General features: G+C 41.8%; 1 protein-coding gene across 1 annotated transcript in view; it reads left to right on the top strand.

Annotated features, from left to right (window-relative positions):
* SEZ6L (seizure related 6 homolog like) overlaps window positions 1–27,309 on the top strand; it is a 779,891-nt gene that overhangs the window by 314,294 nt on the left and 438,288 nt on the right. The window contains exons 3-4 of the mRNA XM_073672981.1: window positions 9,295–9,996; window positions 12,631–12,764. Coding sequence (XP_073529082.1) covers window positions 9,295–9,996; window positions 12,631–12,764 — 836 coding nt within the window. The remainder of the gene's footprint in view (window positions 1–9,294; window positions 9,997–12,630; window positions 12,765–27,309) is intronic.

The following is a 27,309-nucleotide window of genomic DNA, read 5'->3' on the forward strand; positions in this document are numbered from 1 at the left end:
AATTAGGCTAATGTTCATTTGGGAAATCTGGTGTATGGAATATCCAAGTCATGATGAACTGATATATGCACAGAAATCCAGGTGGCCAGTAAGAACATTTGTTAAATTTCATTTGCCTGATTGATATATGCTGCAGTGTTCTGTGAGAGCGGATGATAGATTCATGGAGTCTTTGGAAATAATACACACAACACTATAATGAAACTATACCCGCTTTACAAAACCAGTACTGATTTTTTACTCACTTGTAATTGCTGCTATTAAATAACATATTAGTACAGTCTATGAAAATTAGGAGAACTGTCTGAAATGTCTCATAACTTTTCCACTCTCCGCCCCCCATCTAAATATATGTTGCAGAACCATCTGCTTCAGTGTCTTTATCGGTAATTCTGATACCTGACAGAATTACATTTTAAGTTCAAAAAAATGACATTGATGTTTGTTTTTTATTTCCCTTTTGTGACAATGGAACCACTTTGTCTTTTTTTTATTTTTACTTACCGTATTTTTCGGACTATAAGAAGCACCGGACCATAAGACGCACCTAGGTTTTAGAGGAGGAAAATAAAAAAAATTTAAGCAAAAAATGTGGTCATGATGCACTTTTAAGGGGGAGGGGGTCTTCTGCTGACACTGGTATAGGGGTAATGTCCCCCAATTCTGACAATATCCCCCATCCTGGTATATATGCCCCCCCCCCTTCCTTTTATACGTGGTCCCCATCCCCATCCTGGTATGCCTGGCATCCCTCCATCCTGGTATGCATGACACCCCTCATCCTTATCCTGGTATGCATGGCACCCCTCATCCTTATCCTGGTATGCATGGTACCCCTCATTCCTATCCTGGTATGCATGGCACCCCTCATTCCTATCCTGATATGCATGGCACCCCTCATCCCTGTCCTGGTATGCATGGCACCCCTCATCCCTGTCCTGGTATGCATGGCACTCCTCATCCTTATCCTGGTATGCATGGCATCCCTCATCCCTATCCTGGTATACATGGCACCCCTAATCCCTATCCTGGTATGCATGGCACCCCTGATCCCTATCCTGGTATGCATGGCACAGCAATCCCCATCCTGGTATGCATGGCACCCCTCATCCCTATCCTGATATGCATGGCACCCCTCATCCCTGTCCTAGTATGCATGGTACCCCTCATCCCTATCCTGGTATACATGGCACCCCTCATCCCTATCCTGATATGCATGGCACCCATCATCATTTCTTGAGGGACCATCAGGAACAAGAAATCCTGAAATTAGAATATTGTCCAACTGAAGATATGACAGCAGACATTTTAACAAAGGCATTGAATGCTGAAAAACATCAGAGACTAATGAAGAAATTAGGTTTGACTGAATAAGTCCTTACTGTTGAGAAAGGGTGTTGGTATATGCAACAGTTGTGGACTTCTTTGTGTGAAGGAGGAATTTATGCTGATCTGACAGTAGATGGCGATGTTGTGTAAAGTTTCCTTGTTTACTGTATTGTAAAAGAAAAAAGTATCTCTTGTACTTTCTGTTTTGTTCTTACTTCCTGGTGCAGTACTGTGTGACTGTGCGTTTTTTTTCCTTTACCTCATGATCTGAGAAGTAAAAGCTTGTTATCCCATGTAATCTGCTCTGTGAAGTTTCTACCCCAACTGTGGGTATCCAGAAGCTGTGCAAGCTACTGTGATTCCCAAGCGCCGGTATGTGTCACACGGATGGCATCCGTGTGCAGTACGTGTTTATACAGACCCATTGACATGAATGGGTCCGTGTGATTTCTTCCGCAACTGTGGGTATCCAGAAGCTGTGCAACAGTATCTTCAAACCAAGTGGGAACCATTAGGAAATAAATCACATGAAGCAGATTTGCTGCAGGACTTTACATGGCTAAAAATCAGTTACATCCATATGAATGGGGTTGGTTAGGTGAAAAGCACATAGATTTCTGCAAGCCCAATTCAGGTGAATAGAAAAGAAATTCGGCAAAAAAGTGTAACTAAACTCTAATTGTAGTTGTTATTACAATTACATTTGAATCACATACAGAAAACTACTCAATCTATATATTCACAAACATAGAAGATGTATTTTCTCATCCAAGATTCAGACTACAGGGTAGAACAAATACAATATAAGGCCGGTTTCACACGTCCTGATATTTCCGGTACTGGAAAAAACAGTACTGAAGAAATCGGTGTCCGTGTGCACCTGTGTGACACACGTGTGTCTCCCGGGTGCCACATCAGAATCACACGTACCAGCACCAGGGAATCAGCTGTACAGTTAGCGCTGTTCCCAAGTGCCAGGTGGTGAATGCTGCCCTCATCATTGTCTCCTGCTGGCACTGCAATCAGCACCAGCAGTGGACCATGATGAGAGAAGTAGTATTCTGCTCCCACAGTGTCCACCTGTAAAAATAAGTAAAATAAAAAAATCCATATGCTCACCTGTCCTAAGTGTTCCCCGCTTTAATCCATGCGACCGCTCAGCCGAGGAGCCGGGGAGAATGACTCTAGAAGTGATCAGGGGACACCGGAACTGTGCTGAGCTCAGTCAGTGACAGGACCCCGCTCACTGAGCACAACTCCGGAGCCCGCTCTCTGGAGGAGTCATTCTTCCCTGCTCCTCTACTGAGTGGTTGCATGGATTACAGCAGGGGACACTTAGGATGGATGAGTATATGGATTTTTTATTTTATTTTTATTTTTACAGGTTGACACTGCAGGAGCAGAAAACTACTCTCATAATTATCCCTTGCTGGTGCTGATCGCAGCGCCAGCAGGGGATAATGATGAGAGCAGCGTTCAGCACCCGGCGCTTGAGAACAGCGCTAACTGTACCGCTGATTCCCAAGCGCCGGTATATGTCACACGGATGGCATCCGTGTGCAGTACGTGTTTGTACAGACACATTGGCATGAATGGGTCCGTGTGGTCCGTGCTGCCGGCCAAAAATGGACATGTCTACGTGTGGATCATACAGACACACTGTCCGTGGAAACACACTAACATGTGCTCACACTGAATGGGTCCATGTGTGTTAGTGTCTCTGGTACGTGTGGAAACTGTCACACATGTACTGGACACATTGACGTGTGAAAGAACCCTAAGGCTGCTTTCCCATGACAGTGCTATGAACAGTATTTTGAATCAGTAGTCATGAGTAAATACCATAGGGCTACATTCCCACGATAAGTAGTTGGTGAGTTTTTACACCTGTTCGTTGAATTGGGTTATTTATGATTTTCTCATTTCTTTTTTAAGTGTATTTTTATGTACCTTTTTATTGTGTTTTTGACGCTGCAGTTTTTGGCTCTTTTTGATGTGTATGTTTTAAATAAAGCTTCTTTAATTTTGATACTTCCTGGTATTTGTCTTTGACAATAGTATATTGATACAGTCATGTGCGGATTACATGAGCTTTTAGATAATTTCCAAGTATACTCACCTCACTTCTCACCTGTCCAGCCTTTCCACTGTTCGCTGAGCTTCTAATGATCTTCAGAACAACCTCTTTTTTCCCCCTTCTCAGATGTTATGGCCTATCGCACGTCGTGACTCTTGGACTTGCAACATGCAATGACAGCTGAGGCCTAGACACATCGAGAAGTCCCGTATGATGGCAGAAAGATGAGGCTCTAAGGACCAAATGGCAGGCAATTAGCAGCTCTGCCTGCTGTCCAATAATCTTCTTTCTGCTATCTCATCTTTAATCTGTTCACCTTAGGCCAGGACCTCTGGCCACGACCAGGCCTCAGAGGTCACTGTGTCTCGCCTTTCCGTGACAGCATGACATGCAACGAGTTGTCACCTCCAAAGTCTGGTCGCAGCCGATAGTTGCAGCCTAGAATGATCAAACCAGGAGATGCGGCTCACCACAGGAAAAGAGTTGGCTCTGAGGACCAGACAGCAGGCCACTATCAGTGGAAGAGTTGGATAGGTGAGAGGTGAGTATACGTTTTTTTTGTTTATTAAACTCTTGCCATCTACAGTTCAGCAAAATGACAGCCACTCTGAGGCTATTTTGTGGAATCCAAGAGAAGCAAATTTCTCAAAATCTGTTTTTTGTTTTTTTTTTTTAATTTGTATATTCGAGTCGAGTAGTAGTTAAACTATGCATCAGCTTTTCAAATAATGAATACATGAGTTCCCCTATTGCTATACATGTTAAAAATGTAAGGTACTTAGTTGATATTTATTGACTATAAGTACAATAGCCATCCAACCATGTCAAGGTGTACCTTTAATATGGATGGTCCCTATCACTAATGTGTGACCTCTCCAGAAACCATGTGTAGCTCATAAATAAAACCTAACTTAGAAAGATGGGAAGGTAAGTGTGCTCAGCCCATACCCCTAAAAAAGAAAAAATAGGGCCTGCACACCTTTAGTATTAATTTTATGTTCAGGTGCATAGATATGCTATGTGGCGAATATACACTGCTCGAAAAAATAAAGGGAACACTCAATTAACACATCCTAGATTTGAATGAATGAAATATTCTCATTGAATACTTTGTTCTGTACAAAGTTGAATGTGCTGACAACAAAATCACACAAAAATCATCAATGGAAATCAAATTTATTAACCAATGGAGGCCTGGATTTGGAGTCACCTGCAAAATTAAAGTGGAAAAACACACTACATGATGATCCAACTTTGATGTAATGTCCTTAAAACAAGTCAAAATGAGGTTCAGTATTGTGTGTGGCCTCCATGTGCCTGTATGACCTCCCTACAACGCCTGGGCATGCTCCTGATGAGGTTGCGGATGGTTTCCGGTAGGATCTCCTCCCAGACCTGGACAAAAGCATCCACCAACTCCTGGACAATCTGTGGTGCAACGTGACGTTGGTGGATGGAACGAGACATGATGTCCCAGATGTGCTCAATCGGACTCAGGTCTGGGGAACGGGCGAGCCAGTCCATAGCTTCAATGCCTTCATCTTGCAGGAACTGCTGACACTCCAGCCACATGAGGTCTGGCATTGTCCTGCATTAGCAGGAACCCAGGGCCAACCACACCAGCATATGGTCTCACAAGGGGTCTGAGGATCTCATCTCGGTACCTAATGGCAGTCAGGCTACCTCTGGCAAGCACATGGAGGGCTGTGCGGTCCTCCAAAGAAATGCCACCCCACACCATTACTGACCCACTGCCAAACCGGTCATGCTGAAGGATGTTGCAGGCAGCAGATCGCTCTCCATGGCGTCTCCAGACTCTGTCACATCTGTCACATGTGCTCAGTGTGAACCAGCATTCATCTGTGAAGAGCCCAGGGTATCCTGGTGTTCTGTGGCAATTGCCAAGCGTCCTGCACGGTGTTGGGCTGTGAGCACAACCCCCATCTATGGACGTCGGGCCCTCATACCACCCTCATGGAGTCGGTTTCTAACCGTTTGTGCAGATACATGCACATTTATGGCCTGCTGGAGGTCATTTTTCATGGCTCTGGCAGTGCTCCTCCTGTTTCTTCTTGCACAAAGGCGGAGGTAGCGGTCCTGCTGCTGGGTTGTTGCCCTCCTACGGCCCCCTCCACGTCTCCTAGTGTACTGGCCTGTCTCTTGGTAGCGCCTCCAGCCTCTGGACACTACACTGACAGACACAGCAAACCTTCTTGCCACAGCTCGCATTGATGTGATCCTGGATGAGCTGCACTACCTGAGCAACTTCTATGGGTTGTAGAGTCCGTCTCATGCTACCACGAGTGTGAAAGCATAACCAACATTCAAAAGTGACCAAAACATCAGCCAGAAAGCATTGGTACTGAGATGTGGTCTGTGGTCCCCACCTGGAGAACCACTCCTTTATTGAGTGTGTCTTGATTATTGCCAATAATTTCCATCTATTGTCTATTCCATTTGCACAACAGCATGTGAAATTGATTGTCAATCAGTGTTGCTTCCTAAGTGGACAGTTTCATTTCACAGAAGTTTGATATATTTGGAGTTATATTCTGTTGTTTAAGTGTTCCCTTTATTTTTTTGAGCAGTGTACAAACATATGCATACACTATGCATAAGCACTGGGGATGAGCAGACCTGTGGAAGTTCGGGTTCGTTGCATTCGACCGAACATTAGTCCAACATTCGGTTCGGGTGCCAGAACTGTACTCAACCCAAACCCCATGAAAATCAATGGGGACCCGAACTATGAAGCTGGAAAATCTTTCTATCTCTCTATATCTCTCCTCCCCGAACTTTAAAACAGACTTCCAGGAGAAGTCTGTGTTCGGAGTTCAGCACCGGTCCGGTACGAACCCCAAACTTTGCAGTTCAGGTTTACTCATCTCTAGTAAGCTCACAACTTTTTCCCTTATATATTTCAATATAAATTGTGTGTGATTACAACTTACATAATCGCTGCAGAACCAGTATGGAACAGCAGAACTAGAGCAAAGGGAGATTGAATATGTAAGCAGTGGATGTGTTATTGTTTTTGTATATTCCAAGCATTTAGTACATTTTTTATGAACTCACAATAACCCCTTTAATACGGGTAAAATTCTGTACACTGCACCTGTGGTACTTTTGGAATCTAAATATTTGTAATACTTCACCAAAATGTGTCTATTTTTCTGGAACACATACTTTGATAATAAGAGTTTTCTTTTCATCTCAGAAAACTCACTTTTATACAAGCTATTACAGATGATAGAATTGATTCACTCGGTTAGGGCTTTGCAGCAGGTGATTCGCATTTTGGAGAAGCAATGAAGAATTGAATTTTTAAATGATTCTCTCATCCAAGCCAAATATAAAAGTAAGAATATAGAAAGTAAAAATTGATCCATACATTATGGTTAAACCTTTATTGTTTATATTCTGATGTTGAAAATGTGACCACATTTTGCTGACATAGGCGCAGTATGCATTGGAATATATGAGTTTTCAATGTTTTAGTGTACAATGCAGCTTCGAGCCCGGAGCACATTTCAGGAGAGAGATTCTACTGTGTTCACCCATAGTAGATTGCAAAGTCTGACACAACACAATTCTAACCCCTTTACGACATGGCTATTTTTTGTTTTTGCGTTTTTATTTTTTCCTCTCCTTCTGTGCCACCACTCATTTTATTATGTAATGTCCTGGAAAGTAAGAAAAGAATTCCAAACAGGGCTAAATTGCAAAAAAAAAACACAATTCAATTTTTTTGGGGGGGTGGGAAGTTATTTACAATGTTTACTATACAGTAAAGTTTACCCAGCAATATGATTATCCATATTAGTGCAATTATGGAGTTACCAAACTTGCATACCGTAGGTTTTTTTTTATTTGAGTGGAGAAAAGAAAAATCAAAAATTAAATGAATAAAAAAATTTCGCCCATAGTGATTTAAATTTTTGGTCCATTGGGCTGTGTGAGAGCTTGTTTTTAGCACTATGTGCCTACGTTTTTATTCACACCATTTTGGGGTTGATACAATTTTTTGATCGCCACTTATAACATTTTTTTTTTTGGTAATATTGCACATCTGTTTTATTTAGAACTAATTATCCTAATTATAGCAGGGATGTTTTGAATTACAGAATCTTGGCTGTTCTTCATTTCCTTAATGCATTTACCTTCACTAAATTTGCTCAGTAACTTTATGATCACAGTGAATGACTCATAGACGCTTATAAAAGCTCATAGAAATCTATCATCATCATCTGAAGTAAAATGCTGCATGAGGTTGATGGAAGTGAACAAAAGACAGCAAGGTAGCTCAGTGGTTAGCACTGCAGCCTTGCAGCTCTGGGGTCCTGGGTTCAAATCCCACCAAGGACAACATCTGCAAGGAGTTTGTATGTTCTCCCTGTGTTTGCGTGGGTTTCCTCCAGGTTCTCTGGTTTCCACCCACACTCCAAAGACATACTAATGGGGAATCTAGATTGTGAACCGAAATGGGGACAGCAATGATGTCTGTAAATCACTGTGGAATTAATGGTCTATATAAGTGAGTGAAATAAATAAAACACCATACAGTAAGAAAATGCAAATGTAAAGATCTTGGCCCTCAAATATATTTCTTACTCTAAAACTAAAAATGTTTCAGAAAAGACAGTTTTCAAATTTTGTTGAAGACCAAAATGATCAAATATCCAGATGTGGGGGCCACAAGGTTCTGGAATATATAAAGAGATTAAAAACTCTTAAACAAGGTGCCCCAAAAGGCTGGGAGGGTTAATATGAGGCCACATAGGCAAGATCTGTTCTTCCAAGGTTAAAGTTTATGATAAAATTTCAGATACAATATATAAACTGATACAAAATTACAAGCAGACAGAAAAGGAATGAAACTCACATTGTCATATTATGCAGCTGGAAATTTACCTCTTAATTCATAATAGTAAAAATGTCAGATTTTGTGGTTAAGATCTATGTTCCCATGCTTAACAGAAGCTATGTAACATTTTAATATTTATGACAATATTGAGCAGCCTCATTGATAACCCAACCACATGCGCAATGTCTTTCAGTTCCCCTTCAGCTGTATGAATCAGAGCACAGAGCAGGTGGAGGGGTGAAGAATGGAGAGATTTCTGGACATGTTGTCTTATGATCCATCATTACACATATTTTCATGCATTAGCACAGTAAATTTAAAATATAGTTTTTTCAGCTGAATCTCAAGATATATAGTGTTTATCGAAAACTTTGAAATATATGGCCCTACCTCAGAAATCAAACATTATTATATTACATTGGATATCATAGCTGTAGCTATTGAAAATAATATTTGCTTGATTTTCTGCATTAGGGCTCTTGCACTTGGCTTCATTACAAAACTATAATCCGCTGTTCATAACCTGTGAAGAGTACATACTGTACCTCCATGTGTGTCACATTTTATATAACAGCACATTAAGTTTTTCTAGGGCATAAGACAGTTCTTTACGAGACCCTTTCAGCTCTCCAGACACTTGTATTCTCTATTGAATAAAGTTCTGGAGAACATTTTCTTAGAACTCTAAGCTGTGCTTGTCCTCTGTTATTCCTGCTAGAAATATGTTAATAAATAGACAATTGAGTGTTACCAATAAGTTATTTTTTAATGAGGGGTATCCCTTAACATCCAATCGCTAACAGTTACATTTTTGACTACCAAAAGAATAGGCATTATTTTTCTCATATATGTTATTACTCAACTCCAGAATATTATATTACTTTCTTGATTGTTCTCACTATTTGGTTCCATTGCCTAGAAATACTCATTCCATTGCCTAGAAATTCATTTTATTACGCTGATAGCTGATACTCATAATATATTGCCAAATATATGAAATAATATTATCCTTTGATTTTTGTAGATGGTCACTTCAAACAAAATCCCATTCCTACTATTACATTGGAATTGCTCCCAGTGGAACTTGTCAGCAACAGAATCGGCAAGGAAAATTCCAACCTCAAGGACGCAGGATCACAAAGTGCCCCTCATTCAGGAGAAGAACTCTTTGACTCAGATCCAGAAAGGGAAGGATTGTTCCGTAGGGAGGTATCCCAAGCTCCAAGCTCCACTCCAGACTTTACAGATAATCAAACATTGCCAACTAGGAAAAAACCTCCATCCTTAAAGCAATTAAACATTGCAAGGAAGCGCTTGAGGCCACAAGTTATGCCAACTGTCTCGGAAAGACTAGTAGAGCTCCTCCCTAGTATGTCATCATCATCATCATTATTGTCATCCTTAGAAAAGTCCCCTGTTTTAAAGGATATCTCTTCTGAAACCAGAGAGGTAAAGGAACATATCCCAGAGTTTCCATTGTGGATAAACAGAAGACGACATACTGGATTCATCCCTCAAATACCTTTCCAGTTGACTCCCTACACAGCACAGCCTCACAATCTGCATTCTGTAAAGTTGTCTTCACCTGACATAAACACTTCACTACAAGCGGATGAACCCTACAGGACCCATTATAGGGACAGTGATATGGTTGCAGATGAAAGTCAAGATACAACCACATCTACTATAATAACCACCACAGTGATCACGACTGAACAGAGTCCAGGTATCTGTATAGCATATTCAATCCTGGTGATAGCACTGTCAATTACTCGTTGTAGTATTACTGTTTTTCATTCTGTCTATGTGATAGAAAGAGACTGTGTGGTGCTTGCAGGATAAATGTATGATTTTCACCACTGGGTCTTCCTCCAATTACAAGAACGAGAATCCCAAAGCATCCAGGTAGTGAGCATGTGCGAGTATTGCTCCATTCACTATATTTAGATGTGGTGGTCGCATATGCTCACTTCTGCTCCATTCATTGGAGCTCTTTGGGACCTTGCTCTCATGATTAGTAAGGGTCTTTATAGCTCAACCCACAACAACAATACTATTATTATCTATTCTGTGGGTAAGGGATAAATGCTCTGTATGGAAAAAAAACATTAAATAAATTCTATTGTGAAAGTGACTAATCCCTTAAAGCATAAAACCACGGTGAATGACAGAAGAAAAGTTAAGAAAAACGCAATTTAAATAACTTTTTTTAAAATTATAATTGTAATTATATTTTTTGTTTTACAGATTAAATGTATCATTTAATGAACTATAACTATACATTTCAAAAGCAATCATTGCAGTACCATACTCAGCATATTCTCATCATTTATCATTATTGTTCCAAAGGAAAATAATGAAATCTCTATTACTATATCTGTAGTAAATCCTTTCAAGTTCATATTTCAGTTATTATAATTCAGAATGACTTGGCAATTAGGATAATTAATATCTTGTAAGGTATGTAATACCGTTTTACATTGCTGGTTAAATGTGAATTAATCTCAATATAATAAACCTTATACCTGTCCATTAATTTTTTACAGTCGCCCCATTGACATAAGCTCAGAAATCACTAAGAAAATAAGCAAAATGTCCTCTTCTATCTAGTGATTCATGAGGATCCAAGCTCAGGGTTTATCGTTGGACATACAGTTATGATATAATAGAAGGTTGTTAGAACTAGAGGAAGATTTTGAGATTTTTTTTTTAATTTCCTGTGAAATCTTTATTACATATACAGTGCCTACAAGTAGTATTCAACCCCCTGCAGATTTAGCTGGTTTGATAAGATGCAAATAAGTTAGAGCCTTCAAACTGCAAACGAGAGAAGGTTTTATGAACAGAAGCATAAATCTTACAAACCAAAAAGTTATGTTGCTCAGTTGAATTTTATTAATTTTTAAACATAAAAGTGTGGGTCAATTATTATTCAACCCCTATGTTTAATATTTTGTGGAATAACCCTTGTTTGCAATTACAGCTAATAATCGTCTTTTATAAGACCTGATCAGGCCGGCACAGGTCTGTGGAGTTATCTTGGCCCACTCCTCCATGCAGATCTTCTCCAAGTTATCTAGGTTCTTTGGGTGTCTCATGTGGACTTTATTCTTGAGCCCCTTCCACAAGTTTTCAATTGGGTTAAGGTCAGGAGACTGACTAGGCCACTCCAACACCTTGACTTTTTCCCTCTTGAACCAGGCCTTGGTTTTCTTGGCTGTGTGCTTTGGGTCGTTGTCTTGTTGGAAGATGAAATTACGACCCATCTTAAGATCCTTGATGGAGGAGCGGAGGTTCTTGGCCAAAATCTCCAGGTAGGCCGTGCTATCCATCTTCCCATGGATGCGGACCAGATGGCCAGGCCCCTTGGCAGAGAAACAGCCCCACAGCATGATGCTGCCACCACCATGCTTGACTGTAGGGATGGTATTCTTGGGGTCGTATGCAGTGCCATCCAGTCTCCAAACCACACGTGTGGTTGGCACCAAAGATCTCGATCTTGGTCTCATCAGACCATAGAACCTTGAACCAGTCTGTCTCAGAGTCCTCCAAGTGATCATGAGCAAACTGTAGACGAGCCTTGACATGACGCTTTGAAAGTAAAGGTACCTTACGGGCTCGTCTGGAACGGAGACCATTGCGGTGGAGTACGTTACTTATGGTATTGACTGAAACCAATGTCTCCACTGCCATGAGATCTTCCCGGAGCTCCTTCCTTGTTGTCCTTGGGTTAGCCTTGACTCTTCGGACAAGCCTGGCCTCGGCACGGGAGGACACTTTCAAAGGCTGTCCAGGCCGTGGAAGGCTAACAGTTGTTCCATAAGCCTTCCACTTACGGATGATGCTCCCAACAGTGGAGACAGGTAGGGCCAACTCCTTGGAAAGGGTTTTGTACCCCTTGCCAGCCTTGTGACCCTCCACGATCTTGTCTCTGATGGCCTTGGAATGCTCCTTTGTCTTTCCCATGTTGACCATGTCTGAGTGCTGTTCACAAGTTTGGGGAGGGTCTTAAATAGTCAGAAAAGGCTGGCAAAAGAGATCTTTAATCCACACATGTGAAGCTCATTATTCTTGGTGCCTGAACTACTTCTTAATACTTTTGGGGGACCAAACAGAATTCTTGTGGTTTGAGGGGTTGAATAATAAATGACACTCTGAATTAACTTTTAACGTTTTAAAAAAAAAAAAAAAATTTGCTGCAGTGCATTTCCCACTTCCAGGCTGATCTACAGTACAAATGTCACAATGCCAAGTTAATTCCGCATGTGTCAACCAGCTAAATCTGCAGGGGGTTGAATACTACTTGTAGGCACTGTACTTCTACTCTGTATTCTTCTTACTAACAAGGGTTTGTATGTAGTTCAATGCAGTGTGAACTTCTTGGAACCAGAAGGATACATTGATTCAACAGATTACCCTCCACTTCCTTACAAAAATTACCTGGAATGTGCCTACAATATCACAGTCTACATGGGTTATGGAGTGGAGCTACAGGTAAGAACCTGACTTTGTTGCTTGCAAGTTAACATAGGCAAGGATGTCTTGAAAATGTATAACATTGTGATGGCAAACAATTTAATGGATAACTAACAATGTGTCTGGACAGTAACGGCAAATCTAAAAAGATTTCAGATTTTTCATGTAGCTAAAGCCAAAATGGGCTAATGGGCTTGCGTGGAACTGTATAAATCTTCTAATCCTATGAATCACAATAATAACTCATCATAGGCTTAGACAAATTAGTCACCACTGATTATTATTATTAAGTCAAAAACATTTTTGTGCCTGTATAATACCTAAATGCACACTGGATATGCTACTTAGCTTTGCTATGTAATGTCAAAGAGGCATGTTCTTCTAGTAAATTATGATGCCTAATAATATGCAATAGTTAGATTTTGGGACCAGAATGAAATTATTTAAATCCCAGGTTGCCCAAGAATTCTAGTAGGTAATTTGACTAATCATTAAAATTTGCCAATCATTTCAATTTTAAATTGTAATATCAAATTATAGGTAGCATGTATTAGCATTATTTTTGAGGATGGTGCAACCAATTGTTATGGCGGTTAGATAACTTTGCCATGTAAACTATGCCATGTGTTTACTTAGGTTCCTTTTTTCAAGGTTATGTTTTAGATAAAGAAACTTTCCATCGTAAAATAATTAAATTAGCAACAGTTGTGTCGTTCTGCAATCCTGTAGATCCTGACTGGCCCTCAACCGTTCAGGTCTTGGCTACACAGAGACTTTTTGTAGCGCTTCTCGAGTGACAGCTACAGCCCACAAGATTTTATATAACTCACCATATTTCTGTGGACTGCAAATGTAGCTTTATAGTAAAAAAAAAAATTATTAGTGTTATAAAAAGTTTAGTCATTGTGTAAGAGAAAATTTGAGAATGATGAACTTGTCTTAAGTGTGTGGTAGTGGTCTGTCTCCCTTTCCTCCATTGAAAAAATATTTATTCTCTATTACCATGCATGTTTGTGGGAAGTACAGGAAGATTGCTATTGTAATCTTCCTGTTAATACATTCATACAACCACTGCCCTGTTATCACTTCATAGCTCGGCAGATTGTCTAACAAAGGATCTAGAACATTTGGGTGACAAACCCCATGAGAGCTTTAATGTTGCCCAGCTTTCTAAGAAACACATATAACTTAACACCTTAATTCATAAGCAAAACTTGGTTTTATGAATTTATTATTTTAACCCCATAGCGCAAAATGATATACATGTTCCCTTCCCGCACATGCGACGGGTGCTAGCTATGTTACATAGCCGCTATCTGTATCTAACAGCAGCTGCCAGACCTGAGCTTAGATCACTACTGTGAACCACATAATGTCACTGTCAAACTTTGACACTGTCGTTTAATTAGAGCAGTTGCTTCAACTGGTATTCCCACGATGCAATCTAAAGGGCAACAATGGGTTAGCATGGCAGCTGGGGGCCTGCAGAAAGCCACAGTGTCTGCCATGTTAATGTGACATGCAGAAGTAGTGCTCTTGCTTCAAAAGCATCCAGAAACTATTAGAAGTAACATAAGCACAGGAGACAGGAAGTGTTGTGCTTCAGAAGCATCCAGCAACCCCAGGGGGATTGTGGGGAACTTGTATTGTATTCTGGCTGCAGCCAAAGGGAGAAGTGGTGTGATCTGTATCTCACAGAAGTGCAGGAAAGAGAACAGGATTCAAGTCCAGGGTGAAGCTCAATACCGGTCAGATACCCTGCACTGTTAGTTCAGGAAGTCTATCATCGGGCAGGAAGATAAGGACTGGAAGGAATTGTGTCACAGGGATCATCTCCCTCATCAAATCCCCCCCACCTCTATCTCCATGAAGGATAAAGAATGCTGTGTACTATTGTGTCCTTGTGAAGGAAAAGCCTGTGGTTGTGTATGCATAGAAGTGTGCTGCAAAGAGATCTAATCTATGTTTAATTATGCTACTGAAGAGACTGTAATACTGTGTCTTGTGAAGAAACTACTGTATTGTTACTGGAGCCGGTTGCTCAAGAAACTCAGACTGTACTGTAATGAAGATTGTTGCTTAAATATCCCTGAATTGCACTGGCCGTGCTTCAGATTAAACTCCACTGTTAAACTGTTGAAAAAGACTCTTGTCAGATGTGTCTGGTCAACAATTGAGTCTATCGTGTGCCTGAGAGAAGCTGCAGCCTATGGTCGCCCTGAGTAACGGTTCCCCCAGGATTCCAAACAATTCATGAAACCCGTCTCGTCCTATCTGACGCTAGCAGCGTGCGTGAAACATTCACAATTAGATGATTGCAGGTTCAAGTCCCCGAGGGGGATTCAAAACTAATAATAACATAAAAAAAAATAAAGTTTTAAAAATATAAAAATAAAAATTAGAATCTCTCTCTTTCCAACCGTTATGAATAAAACATAAACATATTTAATATCGCCTCATTTTTTAAAAGTCTAGACTATGAAAATATAATCTTAATTAAACCACTCCTTTCAAATTAAAAAAAAAGCAATAAAAATTAGCAAAGTATTGTATGTACTTCTAATTGGGATCAATAAAACTGTTAGCTCACTTTGCCCACTCAGCTACTGAGCTTGTACTGAGCAGTGTGAGATCTCAGCAACAGGAGAGCCATAGAGGCGCTGACACTCAAGCTAGGCGGGTGGATAGTGACTTAAACATGTATAAAGAATTATCCACCCATTCAGATATGGATTTTCAAAATAAATACAGTATACTTATCAGGTGTAAGACATCTATGTCATAATGAATGTAGTTCATGTTATCAAACCTGGTGACAGATAAAAACAACACTATGTGTTTCTTCAAATATCAGTAACTATTTTGTTTGACATAAATGTAATAATGGGAGATGTCTTGAATAAAAGTACAACTGTAGATAAATATATATGATACTTGCAGACGAGTTAAAGATACAAAAGATGTTTTCTAAAGAAAATAATACTGCCAAATATTTCAGCAAATATAAATGCTGCATACTATATCCAAACATTTTATTAGATATAAAGCAAAGGGCAAAAGTTTTAAATAAATATATTTTAAGTCAGAATTAGAGATGAATGGACCGCTTGGCGCAAATCCCATTAATTCATGGCCCAGGTCAGTGCTCCCTGGCCATGGACAGGAGCTGCGCAAATTTCCTTACCCTTTGGGATCCCAGCTCAGCTTATGATTAGACGGGCTGGTGAGATGTCACCTGTGTGCTGCACAAATGACATCATGCCAGGCCGGTGAATCAAATGCCATGCCAAGGAACTCGGAAGCTTAGGAAATTCACTCAATTCCTAGCCGTGGCAAAGGGACATTGACCTGGATAATGGACTGGGGTTGTGCAAAGCGATCTGCTCATCTCTAGTCAAGATGAAAGTATTCATAAATCCAAAATTCTTCACTAACATTTCACTTAAACTCATCACATACTGTAACATCTGACTGGCCACCAAATGATATATTGGAAATATGCTTCAGAAACCTACAAACCTACTCAAGCTCCAGTGTTAGATCCTTTGTTAGTAGCTTTATTAGAAAAGTGAAAGGTGAATATCTCACTCATTCCCTCATACTGCGATCAAGATTTTTTTCTTGGAGAGATTTTTGCCGGTTAAAGAGTAACCCTCATATACTTTTTATTTCTTAAATCAATAGTACACCTGAAAATGAGAAACTTTGTATTATAACTTATCAGAGAAATCTGCTTCTTTCACTGCCATAATTGATCAGTCGTTATTGAAATTCTCAATTCTGAGGTAAAATTTGTATTCAATGAAGACAGATTTTCCCATTACTGAGATAGGAGATGGCAGCTGCTACTGATAAGATTCTATCTAGATAGAAGTGAGAGGAGGAGTTTTGTCTCTAGCTCTTCCCATCTACATAGAATCTTATCAGTGGCCACTGCCATCTCCTATCTCAGTATTGGGAAAATCTGTCTTCACTGAATACAGATTTTACCTGAGAATGAGAATTTTGATAATGACTGATCAATTTTGGCAGAGAAAGAAGCAGATTTCTCTGATAAGATATATTACAAAGTTGCTTATTTTCATGTGTACTATTCATTTATGAAATAAAAATTAAAGTGACAGTTACTTTTTAAGTTTATGGAGGGCACTGGTTCTCTGTGAGGTTGGAAATCAAGCTGGTGTAGCAGGTCTTACAGAAAATGTTCCCTAGCAAAAGTTAGTAATTGATGTATAAGGTATCCAAAAACGGAGGCAGCACTCAATTGGAAAGTGAAAAAACGACGTTTCAGTCACAAGTTGGGGACCTTTCTCAGCCCCAACTTGGGACCGAAATGTTGCCACAGCCACATGGGCTATTAAACAATTTTCTTTTTTTCACTTTCAAATTGAGTGCTGCCTCCATCATTTTTTTGGATGTCTTGAGGTTTGGTATGTGCCTGGGGGGCTTTTTGCACCTAAAGTTTCTCTGTGCTGCTATTGAATTTTTTTTAAATATTGATGTTTAAGGTAGCTATGAAAAGGTGACACTAAAGAGACAGTTTTCTTTCTTAGGAAGAGAGCTAAGGAAAGATCAGAATCCCTTTCTGATCATTGTGTTGTTTTTTGCTTTACTTTTATTTAAGATAATATTAAATAAGACAAGATCTATAGAAATCTGACAATTCTGTGTACACAACCTGAAGCGAGACTCTCAGTCTGCAGTCTACAACAATAATACTGCCAACATTCATTGTGACAAGGTGTAGCGGGAGACTTCACATTCCACGGTAGGTTTGACATTGTTACGTGCACACTTTATAGAATAGGACTGACCCGCGTATGGAATAAGAAAACACAAGAATAAGAATTTGATTGTGCATGCACAATATAGGAATGAGATGCTAATAATAAGAAGAGGCAGCATTGACTTATATTACATCAGAGCACAATGAATCTTCCTTCTTAAAAGGTCTATACTTTCTCGAGATGCTATGGGAATTGGAAGTGACAGTTCGAATGCAGTACAGAGAGTTAGTCAAGCTTTTATCACTTTTATTCCGGGTCTTAGTATTTCATTGTAGTTAATCATATAGATCATATTTATGTCTTTTTATTTTCATACCAGAGTTTATCAGTAAACTACTGTAGGATCCACCAGTTCAGTATGAAATTAACCTACCTATTAAAGAGAGTATGCCACCAGGTTTTTGCTACCTAATCCGAAAACAGCATAATAAAGGGGCAGAGACCCAGATCCCAATGATGTGTCACTTACTGGGCTGCTTGTTGCAGTTTTGCTAAAATCACTGTTTTATCAGTGGGATATTATTACTAGAGGACTAGTAAACTTCCTGGCAGTAGTCCTCCATAAATCATGAGCTCACCACCACCGCTTTCTTCCTATGCACATTGTACATTGAGGACTATATGGCAGCAGGTTTATTAGTGTAATCTGTGATAAAACAATGATTTTATTGAAACTACACCAAGCAGCCCAGTAAGTGACACATCCCTGGAATTAGTGTCTAGGTCTCTACTGCTCTGAGATTAGGTGACAAAAACCTGATGACAGATTCCATTTAAGAAAATAGTCACAGTTTAATTTTTTATGCATTTTCCCCTTTTTTGGTAAATCTTAGGCATCACCATTTTTGGGATGCATTCTAGCTACTCCTTAAAAAAATTTCAGCTGTTATGTGAAACTAAAATTTGGACACAAACCAATACGTTTAACCATACTGATATTTGGTGTTACTGCAGAAGATTTCACATAGGAATAGCACAACAATTGAAGCAAAGGGCTTGTCTGATATGTCACAGACCACATGTAAGCATGCCATACTGCTCGTTAAGAGTGTATTCAGGACAAGGGTATTATTACAATTACTATGAAGGAAATTTATTTTGAGAATTACCTTCAAAACTTCTGCTAATTCGGAAATTATCCTATTCTTATATCCATCTATTTTCGCACAATGAGGTGATTTGTTCTGAGGTTTAGCATCAGATTGGGCCAATATTATACTAAACCCAAATAATAGTGGAAAAAATCATATGTCCTGTATATGAAAAAAAAAATCAGAGCCCGTATAGTGTTAAATGTTGTTGAAGTGAATAAAGAATGGGCCAAGTTGTGATTTTTTTCTGTCTTGTACTAGGTGTTGTTTCTGATTCTCTTTTCATTTAAAGGTCTATTAATAAATAGAGATGAGCGTTGTTCTACTCGAACTGTTCGCCAATCTCAAATTCGAGCTGTTTTGGGCGGTGTTCGAGCCGGTCGGCGAACACGAACAATTTGAGAAAAATTCGGCTGTTCGAGGTTATGTTCGATAACTGTTCGTGCACCAAAATCATAACTGGATTTTTTCTCAGTAATGATGAAAATTAATGTTAATACGCAGTTTGAGTGTACAGCGGGGTGGGGGGAGGGGCAGGGGATGGATCTCTGCAGGAACAATGAAGATCTCCATTTTTTTTTCTCTTTCCCGCATTTGCAGTGGGGAGGTGCAATCTGTCAGCCTATCAGCAGCGCACACACGGAGCGAAGTGCTTTTTTTCACACAAGCAAGGGCATGTGTGATTGGCAGTGTATGTCACATGTCCTTGCCCTATAAGACCAAGCCATTTTCCCCGTCGCCACCATTTTCTCACTGCTGCAGCTGCGTGTTAGACGGCACCGCTGTTGCTGTGTGCGCTATACCTTGTTAATTTCAAGCCAATTTTCGCACAAATCTACAGATAGCTTGGGAGTAGGGAATAGTTGTGATTGCAGTCCTTTTAAGGACTAGGTTACAGCATTTCCTACGACTTTTATCAGGCAGGTCTGTGCTCTTAAATAGATAGATTGTGGGAGTAAAGACTAATTGTAATTGGAGTCCTTTTCAGGACTAGGTTACATCAGTTCCTATCAGTTTTTGCCAGGCAGGTCTGTGCCAGTGCTGTGCAAGTTTTTTTCACAGCATTTGGCTGAATCTAGCAAAGCTAATCCTTTTTGGCCTATTGCAGAGTGTGTTAGTCAGTGGAGTAGCCTATCTGTGTTGCAAGATATACCACCTGTGTATAGAATACCAATTTTTTTACTGCACCTAGTGAAGTAAAATCTTTTGGGCATAGCATCATTCTATTAGTCCATCTATACTGACCTCCATCAGGTTGCAAACTGAATATAATTTTTTTCTGCATCTAGCTCTGAAAAAATATTTGGGCTTCTAGCAGTGTGTGGGACTTGGTCTATTAGTCCATCTATACTGACCTCCATCAGGTTGCAAATTAAAAATAATTTTTTTCTTCATTTATCTCTGAAAAAATATTTGGGCTTCTAGCAGCGTGTGGGACTTGTTCTATTAGTCCATCTATACTGACCTCCATCAGGTTGCAAATTAAAAATAATTTTTTTCTGCATCTAGCTCTGAAAAAATATTTGGGCTTCTAGCAGTGTGTGGGACTTGGTCTATTAGTCCATCTATACTGACCTCCATCAGGTTGCAAATTAAAAATAATTTTTTTCTGCATTTAGCTCTGAAAAAATATTTGGGCTTCTAGCAGTGTGTGGGACTTGGTCTATTAGTCCATCTATACTGACCTCCATCAGGTTGCAAATTGAATAAAAAAATTTTCTGCATCTAGCTCTGAAAAAATATTTGGGCTTCTAGCGGTGTGTGGGACTTGGTCTATTAGTCCATCTATACTGACCTCCATCAGGTTGCAAATTAAAAATAATTTTTTTCTGCATCTAGCTCTGAAAAAATATTTGGGCTTCTAGCAGTGTGTGGGACTTGGTCTATTAGTCCATCTATACTGACCTCCATCAGGTTGCAAATTAAAAATAATTTTTTTCTTCATTTAGCTCTGAAAAAATATTTGGGCTTCTAGCAGTGTGTGGGACTTGTTCTATTAGTCCTTCTATACTGACGTCCAGCAGGTTGCAAATTGAATATAATTTTTTTCTGCATCTAGCTCTGAAAAAATATTTGGGCTTCTAGCGGTGTGTGGGACTTGGTCTATTAGTCCATCTATACTGACCTCCATCAGGTTGCAAATTAAAAATAATTTTTTTCTGCATCTAGCTCTGAAAAAATATTTGGGCTTCTAGCAGTGTGTGGGACTTGGTCTATTAGTCCATCTATACTGACCTCCATCAGGTTGCAAATTAAAAATAATTTTTTTCTGCATCTAACCCAGCCAATAGTTTTGGCCTAATACCACAGTTTGGCCACTCAGCTCTGCTCGGTTACCATCCATTGTTTTTTTGTGCAAACAACTCCAGAGTTGTGAATTAGTTAACCACCAAAATGAGTGGAAAAAGGCCTGCTGCTGGTGGAAAGGGGAATAGGCGTGTTGGGAAGGGGAAAAAAGGTTGTGTCCGTGGGGTAGGTGCAGAAGAAAGACCATCTTCCAGCCAAACTAAAATGTCTACTTCTTTTAGCGGACAATGTGATAAGATCCCTTTCTTACGGCCACGCCAATCGCTACAAATTCCAGATGAGGCACAAAAACAGCAGGTGCTTCAACGGATATCAAGTGCTCCTTTAAGTGGGCTCTTCTCCACATCAACTTCAACATCACAAATACTCCAGTCCTCAAAGGTGTCACCCAAATCGCACTTGCTTCCTCACAGCTCCCAAATCTCCAGCTGCCCGTCTGAGTATGAGGTAGAACAGATGGTTGAGTCTGCAGAGCTGTTTACTCATACTATAGCCTGGGAAGCAGAGGTCGACTCCAGCGCTTCTGTGAATCCAGACGAGGAAATGATCTGCACTGATGCCCAGAATCTTTATGAGTCGGATCCAGGACCAGACGCAGAAGGTTCTGACCATAATGTAGACCCTCATTCCCAAACTGTAACTCCTGTTGGTGGAGACAATGAGGAAGACGATGATAAGACTCAAATACCTGATTGGAGCGACAACTTTAGTTTTTTGTCAGGGCAGGAACAGGTTGGCTCTGAGGACGACGGGTGTGATAACGCACAGGGTGATGATGATGAGGTCGGAGATCCCACTTACTGTCAACCCACAGTCAGCCAAGAGATGAGGTCAGCAGAGGAGGTGGAGGAAGATGCTAGTGACGACGAGGTCAGGTTGCGCCTTCCTGGACAGAGACGTAGTACTGGAAGCACGTCAACAACTGCATCCTCAAACACAACTCTGCCTCTCACCACAAGTCGTGGTGGCTCTTCAGGTCGCATGGGTGCTAAGCCTTGCATAGCCTGGGCATTTTTTCAGATCGATAAAGATGACCCAACTCGTGTTATCTGTAACATTTGTCAGCAAAAGCTAAGTAGAGGCCAAAAAATACATAGTTTGAGTACTTCATGCATGAACCGGCACATGGACATGAAGCATAAGTTGCAGTGGGAAGCTCAGTGTGCTACAATGCGGTCTAGCCGGCCGGGCCAACCACCGTCTGCCATATCTTGTGCATCCGCGGCCTCTTCATCCTCTGTGACTGGGGGGACAGCAGTCACACCTGTTTTGGGGCGCAGACCTGCCACCTCTTTACCCGCAACAGCCAGCGTGATTGGCAGGTCATCATTTTCTTTGGAGGTGGTAACACCAGCTGGTCTTGAGCGCTGTCCGACATCGATAGCACCACCTTTGGATCAAGGCAACCTAACATGTCCGCCTGCATCTTCCTCACAGACCGGCAGTTTGCCGGGGACACCCTTAACAACCCCGTCTAAGCACAATAGCCAGCCCTCGGTCCCTCAGATGTGGACAAGTAAAAGACCATTTCCTCCTAGCCATGAGAAAGCTAAGAGGTTGAATTTCACCATCTGCAAGCTCTTGGCTACAGAAATGCTGCCTTTCCGCCTGGTGGACACAGAGGATTTTCGAGACAGTATGTCCGTCGCAATGCCCCAGTACCAGATGCCCAGTCGGCACTACTTCTCAAAGAAAGGTGTGCCTGCGCTCCACCAGCATGTCGCACACAACATCACCGCTTCTTTGAGAAACTCTGTGTGTGACAGGGTGCATTTCACCACAGACACTTGGACGAGTAGGCATGGACAGGGGCGTTACATGTCGCTGACTGGGCACTGGGTAACTATGGTGACAGCAGAACAAGGGGCTGCTGTCCAAGTCTTGCCGTCCCCACGAGTTGTGCGTCAATCCTCTTTATGTCAAAGTTCCTCCACTGCTTCTGCCTCCTCAACCTCCTCTCGGTCTTCCACCTGCACCCAAAGCCTGTCTGGTCATGCCACAAGCTTTCTAACTGCGCAGAAGGGATCCTGCACACCTTCTTACTATGCTGGCAGTAGGGCTCAACGTCATCAGGCGGTTTTTACATTGAAATGTCTGGGAAATGTGAGTCACACAGCTGAGGAGTTGTGGTCAGCTCTGGAGAACCAATTTCATGAATGGTTGTCTCCACTGGACCTGAAACCAGGGAAGGCCGTGTGCGACAATGCTGCAAACCTGGGTGCGGCCCTTCGCCGGGGCAATGTCACACACGTGCCTTGTATGGCTCACGTGTTGAACCTGGTTGTCCAGCAATTTTTAGCCCACTATCCCAGACTAGATGGCCTTCTGCAGAGGGCACGGTCGCTGTGTGCTCACTTCCGCCGTTCGCATCCCGCAGCTCAGCGACTTACATCTCTACAGAAGTCGTTGGGCCTGCCACTTCACCGGCTAAAATGCGATGTGCCTACCCGGTGGAATTCAACTCTGCACATGTTGCAGCGACTGTGGCAGCACCGACAAGCCCTGGTGCAATACGTTCTGACGTATAGCCTGGGCCAACGAGATTCAGAGGTGGGGCAAATCACGCTGGAGGAGTGGTCTCAGATCAGGGACCTATGCACCCTTCTGCACAGTTTTGAAATGGCGACGAAGATGTTTAGTGCTGACGATGCCATTATCAGCATGACTATTCCGGTGATTTACATGCTGGAGCACATGTTAAACAGAATTCGGAGTCAGGTGGTGGCACAAGAGGAGGTGGAGGAAGTAGAGGAGGAGGAGTTGTATGCGGAAGGGCTAACATCTGCAAGGTCCAGACGGTCGGCAGCACCAAGGCGGCAGGCATGTGAGGGTGGGGGAGATGATTTTACCAGGGCGCATGGTAGCAGCCAAACTAGTGAGGAAGGTGCAGGAGCCCAGGAAGAAGTGGAGGACGAACTGATGGAAGACTCATCAGATGAGGGAGACCTTGATCACATTTCTGTTGTGCGAGGTTGGGGGGAGAGGACAGAGGAAGGAAGCATGATTGTTACCTCGCCACCAACACAACAGGGACTTGGTGCTCCTGGATGCGCAACACACATGAGTGCCTTCTTGCTGCACTACCTGCAACATGACCCTCGAATTGTGAGAATTAGAAATAATCCTGACTACTGGGTTGCCACACTGTTAGATCCCCGGTACAAAAGTAAATTTGCAGAAATTATTCCTGCCATAGAAAGGGATGCACGCATGCAGGAGTATCAGCAGAGACTGTTGCAGAATCTTACATGTGCTTTTCCACAAAATACCAGTGGTGCACGTAGTGAATCTCACAGTTCCAACTTGCCAACCGTGGGACCGTCAAGTGTTCAGCACTCAAACCGTAACAGAACCACAGTATCTGCTGGTAACATCAATTTTGCGGAATCATTTCACCACTTTTTTAGCCCATCCTTTGCAAGGCCACAGGAGACAAGAAGTCTGACACATAGTCAACGCCTAGAGACGATGGTACAGGAGTATCTCCAAGTAAACATTGAAGCCACGACTGTGTCACTGGACCCTTGCTCTTTTTGGGCTTCCAATCTGGATAAATGGCCGGAGCTAGCCACTTACGCCTTGGAGATCTTGTCATGCCCCGCAGCCAGCGTTCTGTCTGAACGTGTGTTCAGCGCTGCTGGTGGTGTGCTGACAGATAAGCGCACGCGACTCTCCACTGATAATGTAGACAGACTCACGTTCATAAAGATGAACAAATCATGGATCCGAAACGACTTTTCTACCCCTGTGTCATCCTGGGGAGAGTAAAAGCTTGATGATTGGTTAAAATCACCCTACCAACCGTTTTAAGCTTTCAAATTACTAATCATGTTTATCTGTATCTTGACTGGAAAATAATTTGGGCTTTGTAGCAGTGTGCAGCACTGATCCTATTAGGCCATCTATAATAAGCTTCACCAGATTTAAAATTAAAAATAATTTTTAGCTGCATCTAGCCCGGAAAATAATTTTGGGGCTCCGAGATGCGCAAGACACATAAGTGCCTTCTTGCTGCACTACCTGCAGCATGACCCTCATATTGTCAGAATTCGAAGTAATCATGACTACTGGGTTGCCACACTCTTAGATCCCCCAAACTTTTCGATCAACCTTTTCATTTTAATAAAGACCAAAAAAATGGTCATTTTTGAAATTATAAGCATTAGCAGGTTGTTAGAAACTGAAATCAAACAGTTTTCAACTCAAAACTTTATTCTAGGTGATGTTACATTTTCACATAGGACCCCTTGTTCGAAAGGAGCTTCTGAACTCTCTCGTCCATTGAATTTGTCAGGTTTTGGATGGTTTCTGCTTCAATTGTTTTGCATGAGGACAGAATACCCTCCCAGAGCTGTTGCTTAGATGTGAACTGCCTCCCGCCATCATAGACACTCCTTTTAATGATGCTCCAAAGGTTCTGAATGGGGTAGAGGTCAGGGGAGCATGGGGGTCACACCATAAGTTTGTCCCCTTTTATGCCCATATCAGCCAGAGATGCAGATGTTTTATGTGCAGCATGAGATGGTGCATTATCATGCAGAAAAATGATCTTGCTGTGAAATACACGGTTCTTCTTCTTGAACCATGGCAGGAAGTGCTGTTTGAGAAAATCCACATACATTATGGAGTTCATCTTTAGCGCCTTCAGGGATCCTAAAGGGGCCGACAATCTCTCTCCCCATGATTCCAGCCCAAAACATTACTCCACCTCCTCCTTGTTGGCGCTGTAGCCGTGTTTGCGTGGGGTGTCCATCAACCAGCCATCCTCCACTCCATTCATCTGGACCATCGAGCGCTGCACGGCACTCATCCGTGAACAAAACAGTTTTGAAATCAGTCTTCATGTAATGTTTGGCCCACTGGAGCCGTTTCTGCTTGTGTGAAGTGGATAGAGGAGGTCGACAGGATGGCGTATGCACAGCTGCAAACCTCTGAAGGACCCTGCATCTTGTTGTTCGGGGGACGTTGGAGGCACAAGCAGCTTCAAAAACTTGTCTGCTGCTATGACAAGGCTTTTTGCCGCTGCTCTTTCAACCTGACGTAATTGCCTGTAGGAAAGAGTCCTCAATTTGCCCTTATCAGCACGCACACGTGTGTACTGTGAATCAGCTACATACTTCTTGATTGCCAAGACACTTCATCCTGATCATCGCACAATGTTGATTGTAGTCATGCCTTGACCTAAACACTCCACAATTTGTTGCTTCTCAGCAGCCGACACATCCTTTTTCTTTCCCATTTTGGCAGAAAATGTAGGCTGCTTAATAATGTGAGAGAGCCTTCTTAAGTAGTCTTGCCTTTCATTGGACACACCTGCCAAACTAATTAGCACAGGTGTCTGCAATTGCTTACAGTGATATAAAGAGCCCTGACACACATCACCATCAATGAGTTTAACTGACAAACAAACAAATTCTTCCCTTATCACTCCTAAACACTTTTTGCATAATAATTTGGAACGCGGTGTACATGTGCTTTTCCACAAAACACCAGTGGTTCACGTAGTGAATCTTACAGTTCTAACTTGCCAACCGTGGTCTGTATGGAATTGTTCAATAAAGGGCCCAAAATTAAGATAACATAGATGGGAGAGGTCTCTATGAATAGGAATTCCTAAGTATTTGATACCCTGTGAGGGCCAGGCAAAGGGAAAGTTGGACTGGATGGAATCCTATATGGATTTAGGGAGGGAGACATCGAGGGCCTCAGACTTCGCTGCATTGATTTTAAAATTTTACCATGTAACAAAGTGATCTATTTCAGCCATAACAGCAGGGATGGATATATGTGATTGAGTGATATATACTAGGACATCATCAGCAAATAGAGAGCACTTGTACTCGGTGCCTCCCACCTCAATCCACCTAATATTGGGGTTATGGCGAATTGATGAGAGCAGGTGCTCCGTCACTAGGATGTATAAGAGAGGGGACAGAGGACATCCCTGCCTTGTCCCATTGGTGATTGTGAAAGGTGATGAAAATGTTCTGACGCACCCCCTGGGCCTTGGGACACCCGGAGCCGGACCCTTTTTGGTGGATGCTGGTGGTTGTAGTCTTCGTGGCGGCGATCCGGTTCCGTGGCTCAGGGCGGTCAAACCAGTGGCGGAACTATTTATGTGGTTTTGATGTTTAAATGTCCGACTACGCCACCCGTGGATTGCGGTCAGAGTGAACCGCCGCTACAGGGCAGACCGCTAAGGCTGGTGTTGTGGGTGCAGCAGAGCGTAGCATAACTCCCCACGGGAGGAGTATAGCCTCAGGGCAGTGTATGCGGAGGATGGGGGTGATGGTGCAGGGCAGCAGCAGTAACGACACGGAGTCAGTGATGCAGTTCAGGGCCTTTACTCACAGTTCTTATTATCCAGACCACATCTGC

Source organism: Phyllobates terribilis, unplaced genomic scaffold (genome assembly GCF_046119375.1).
Source record: "Phyllobates terribilis strain yellow unplaced genomic scaffold, ASM4611937v1 Scaffold_1__5_contigs__length_1240528914, whole genome shotgun sequence".
NCBI lineage: Eukaryota > Metazoa > Chordata > Amphibia > Anura > Dendrobatidae > Phyllobates > Phyllobates terribilis.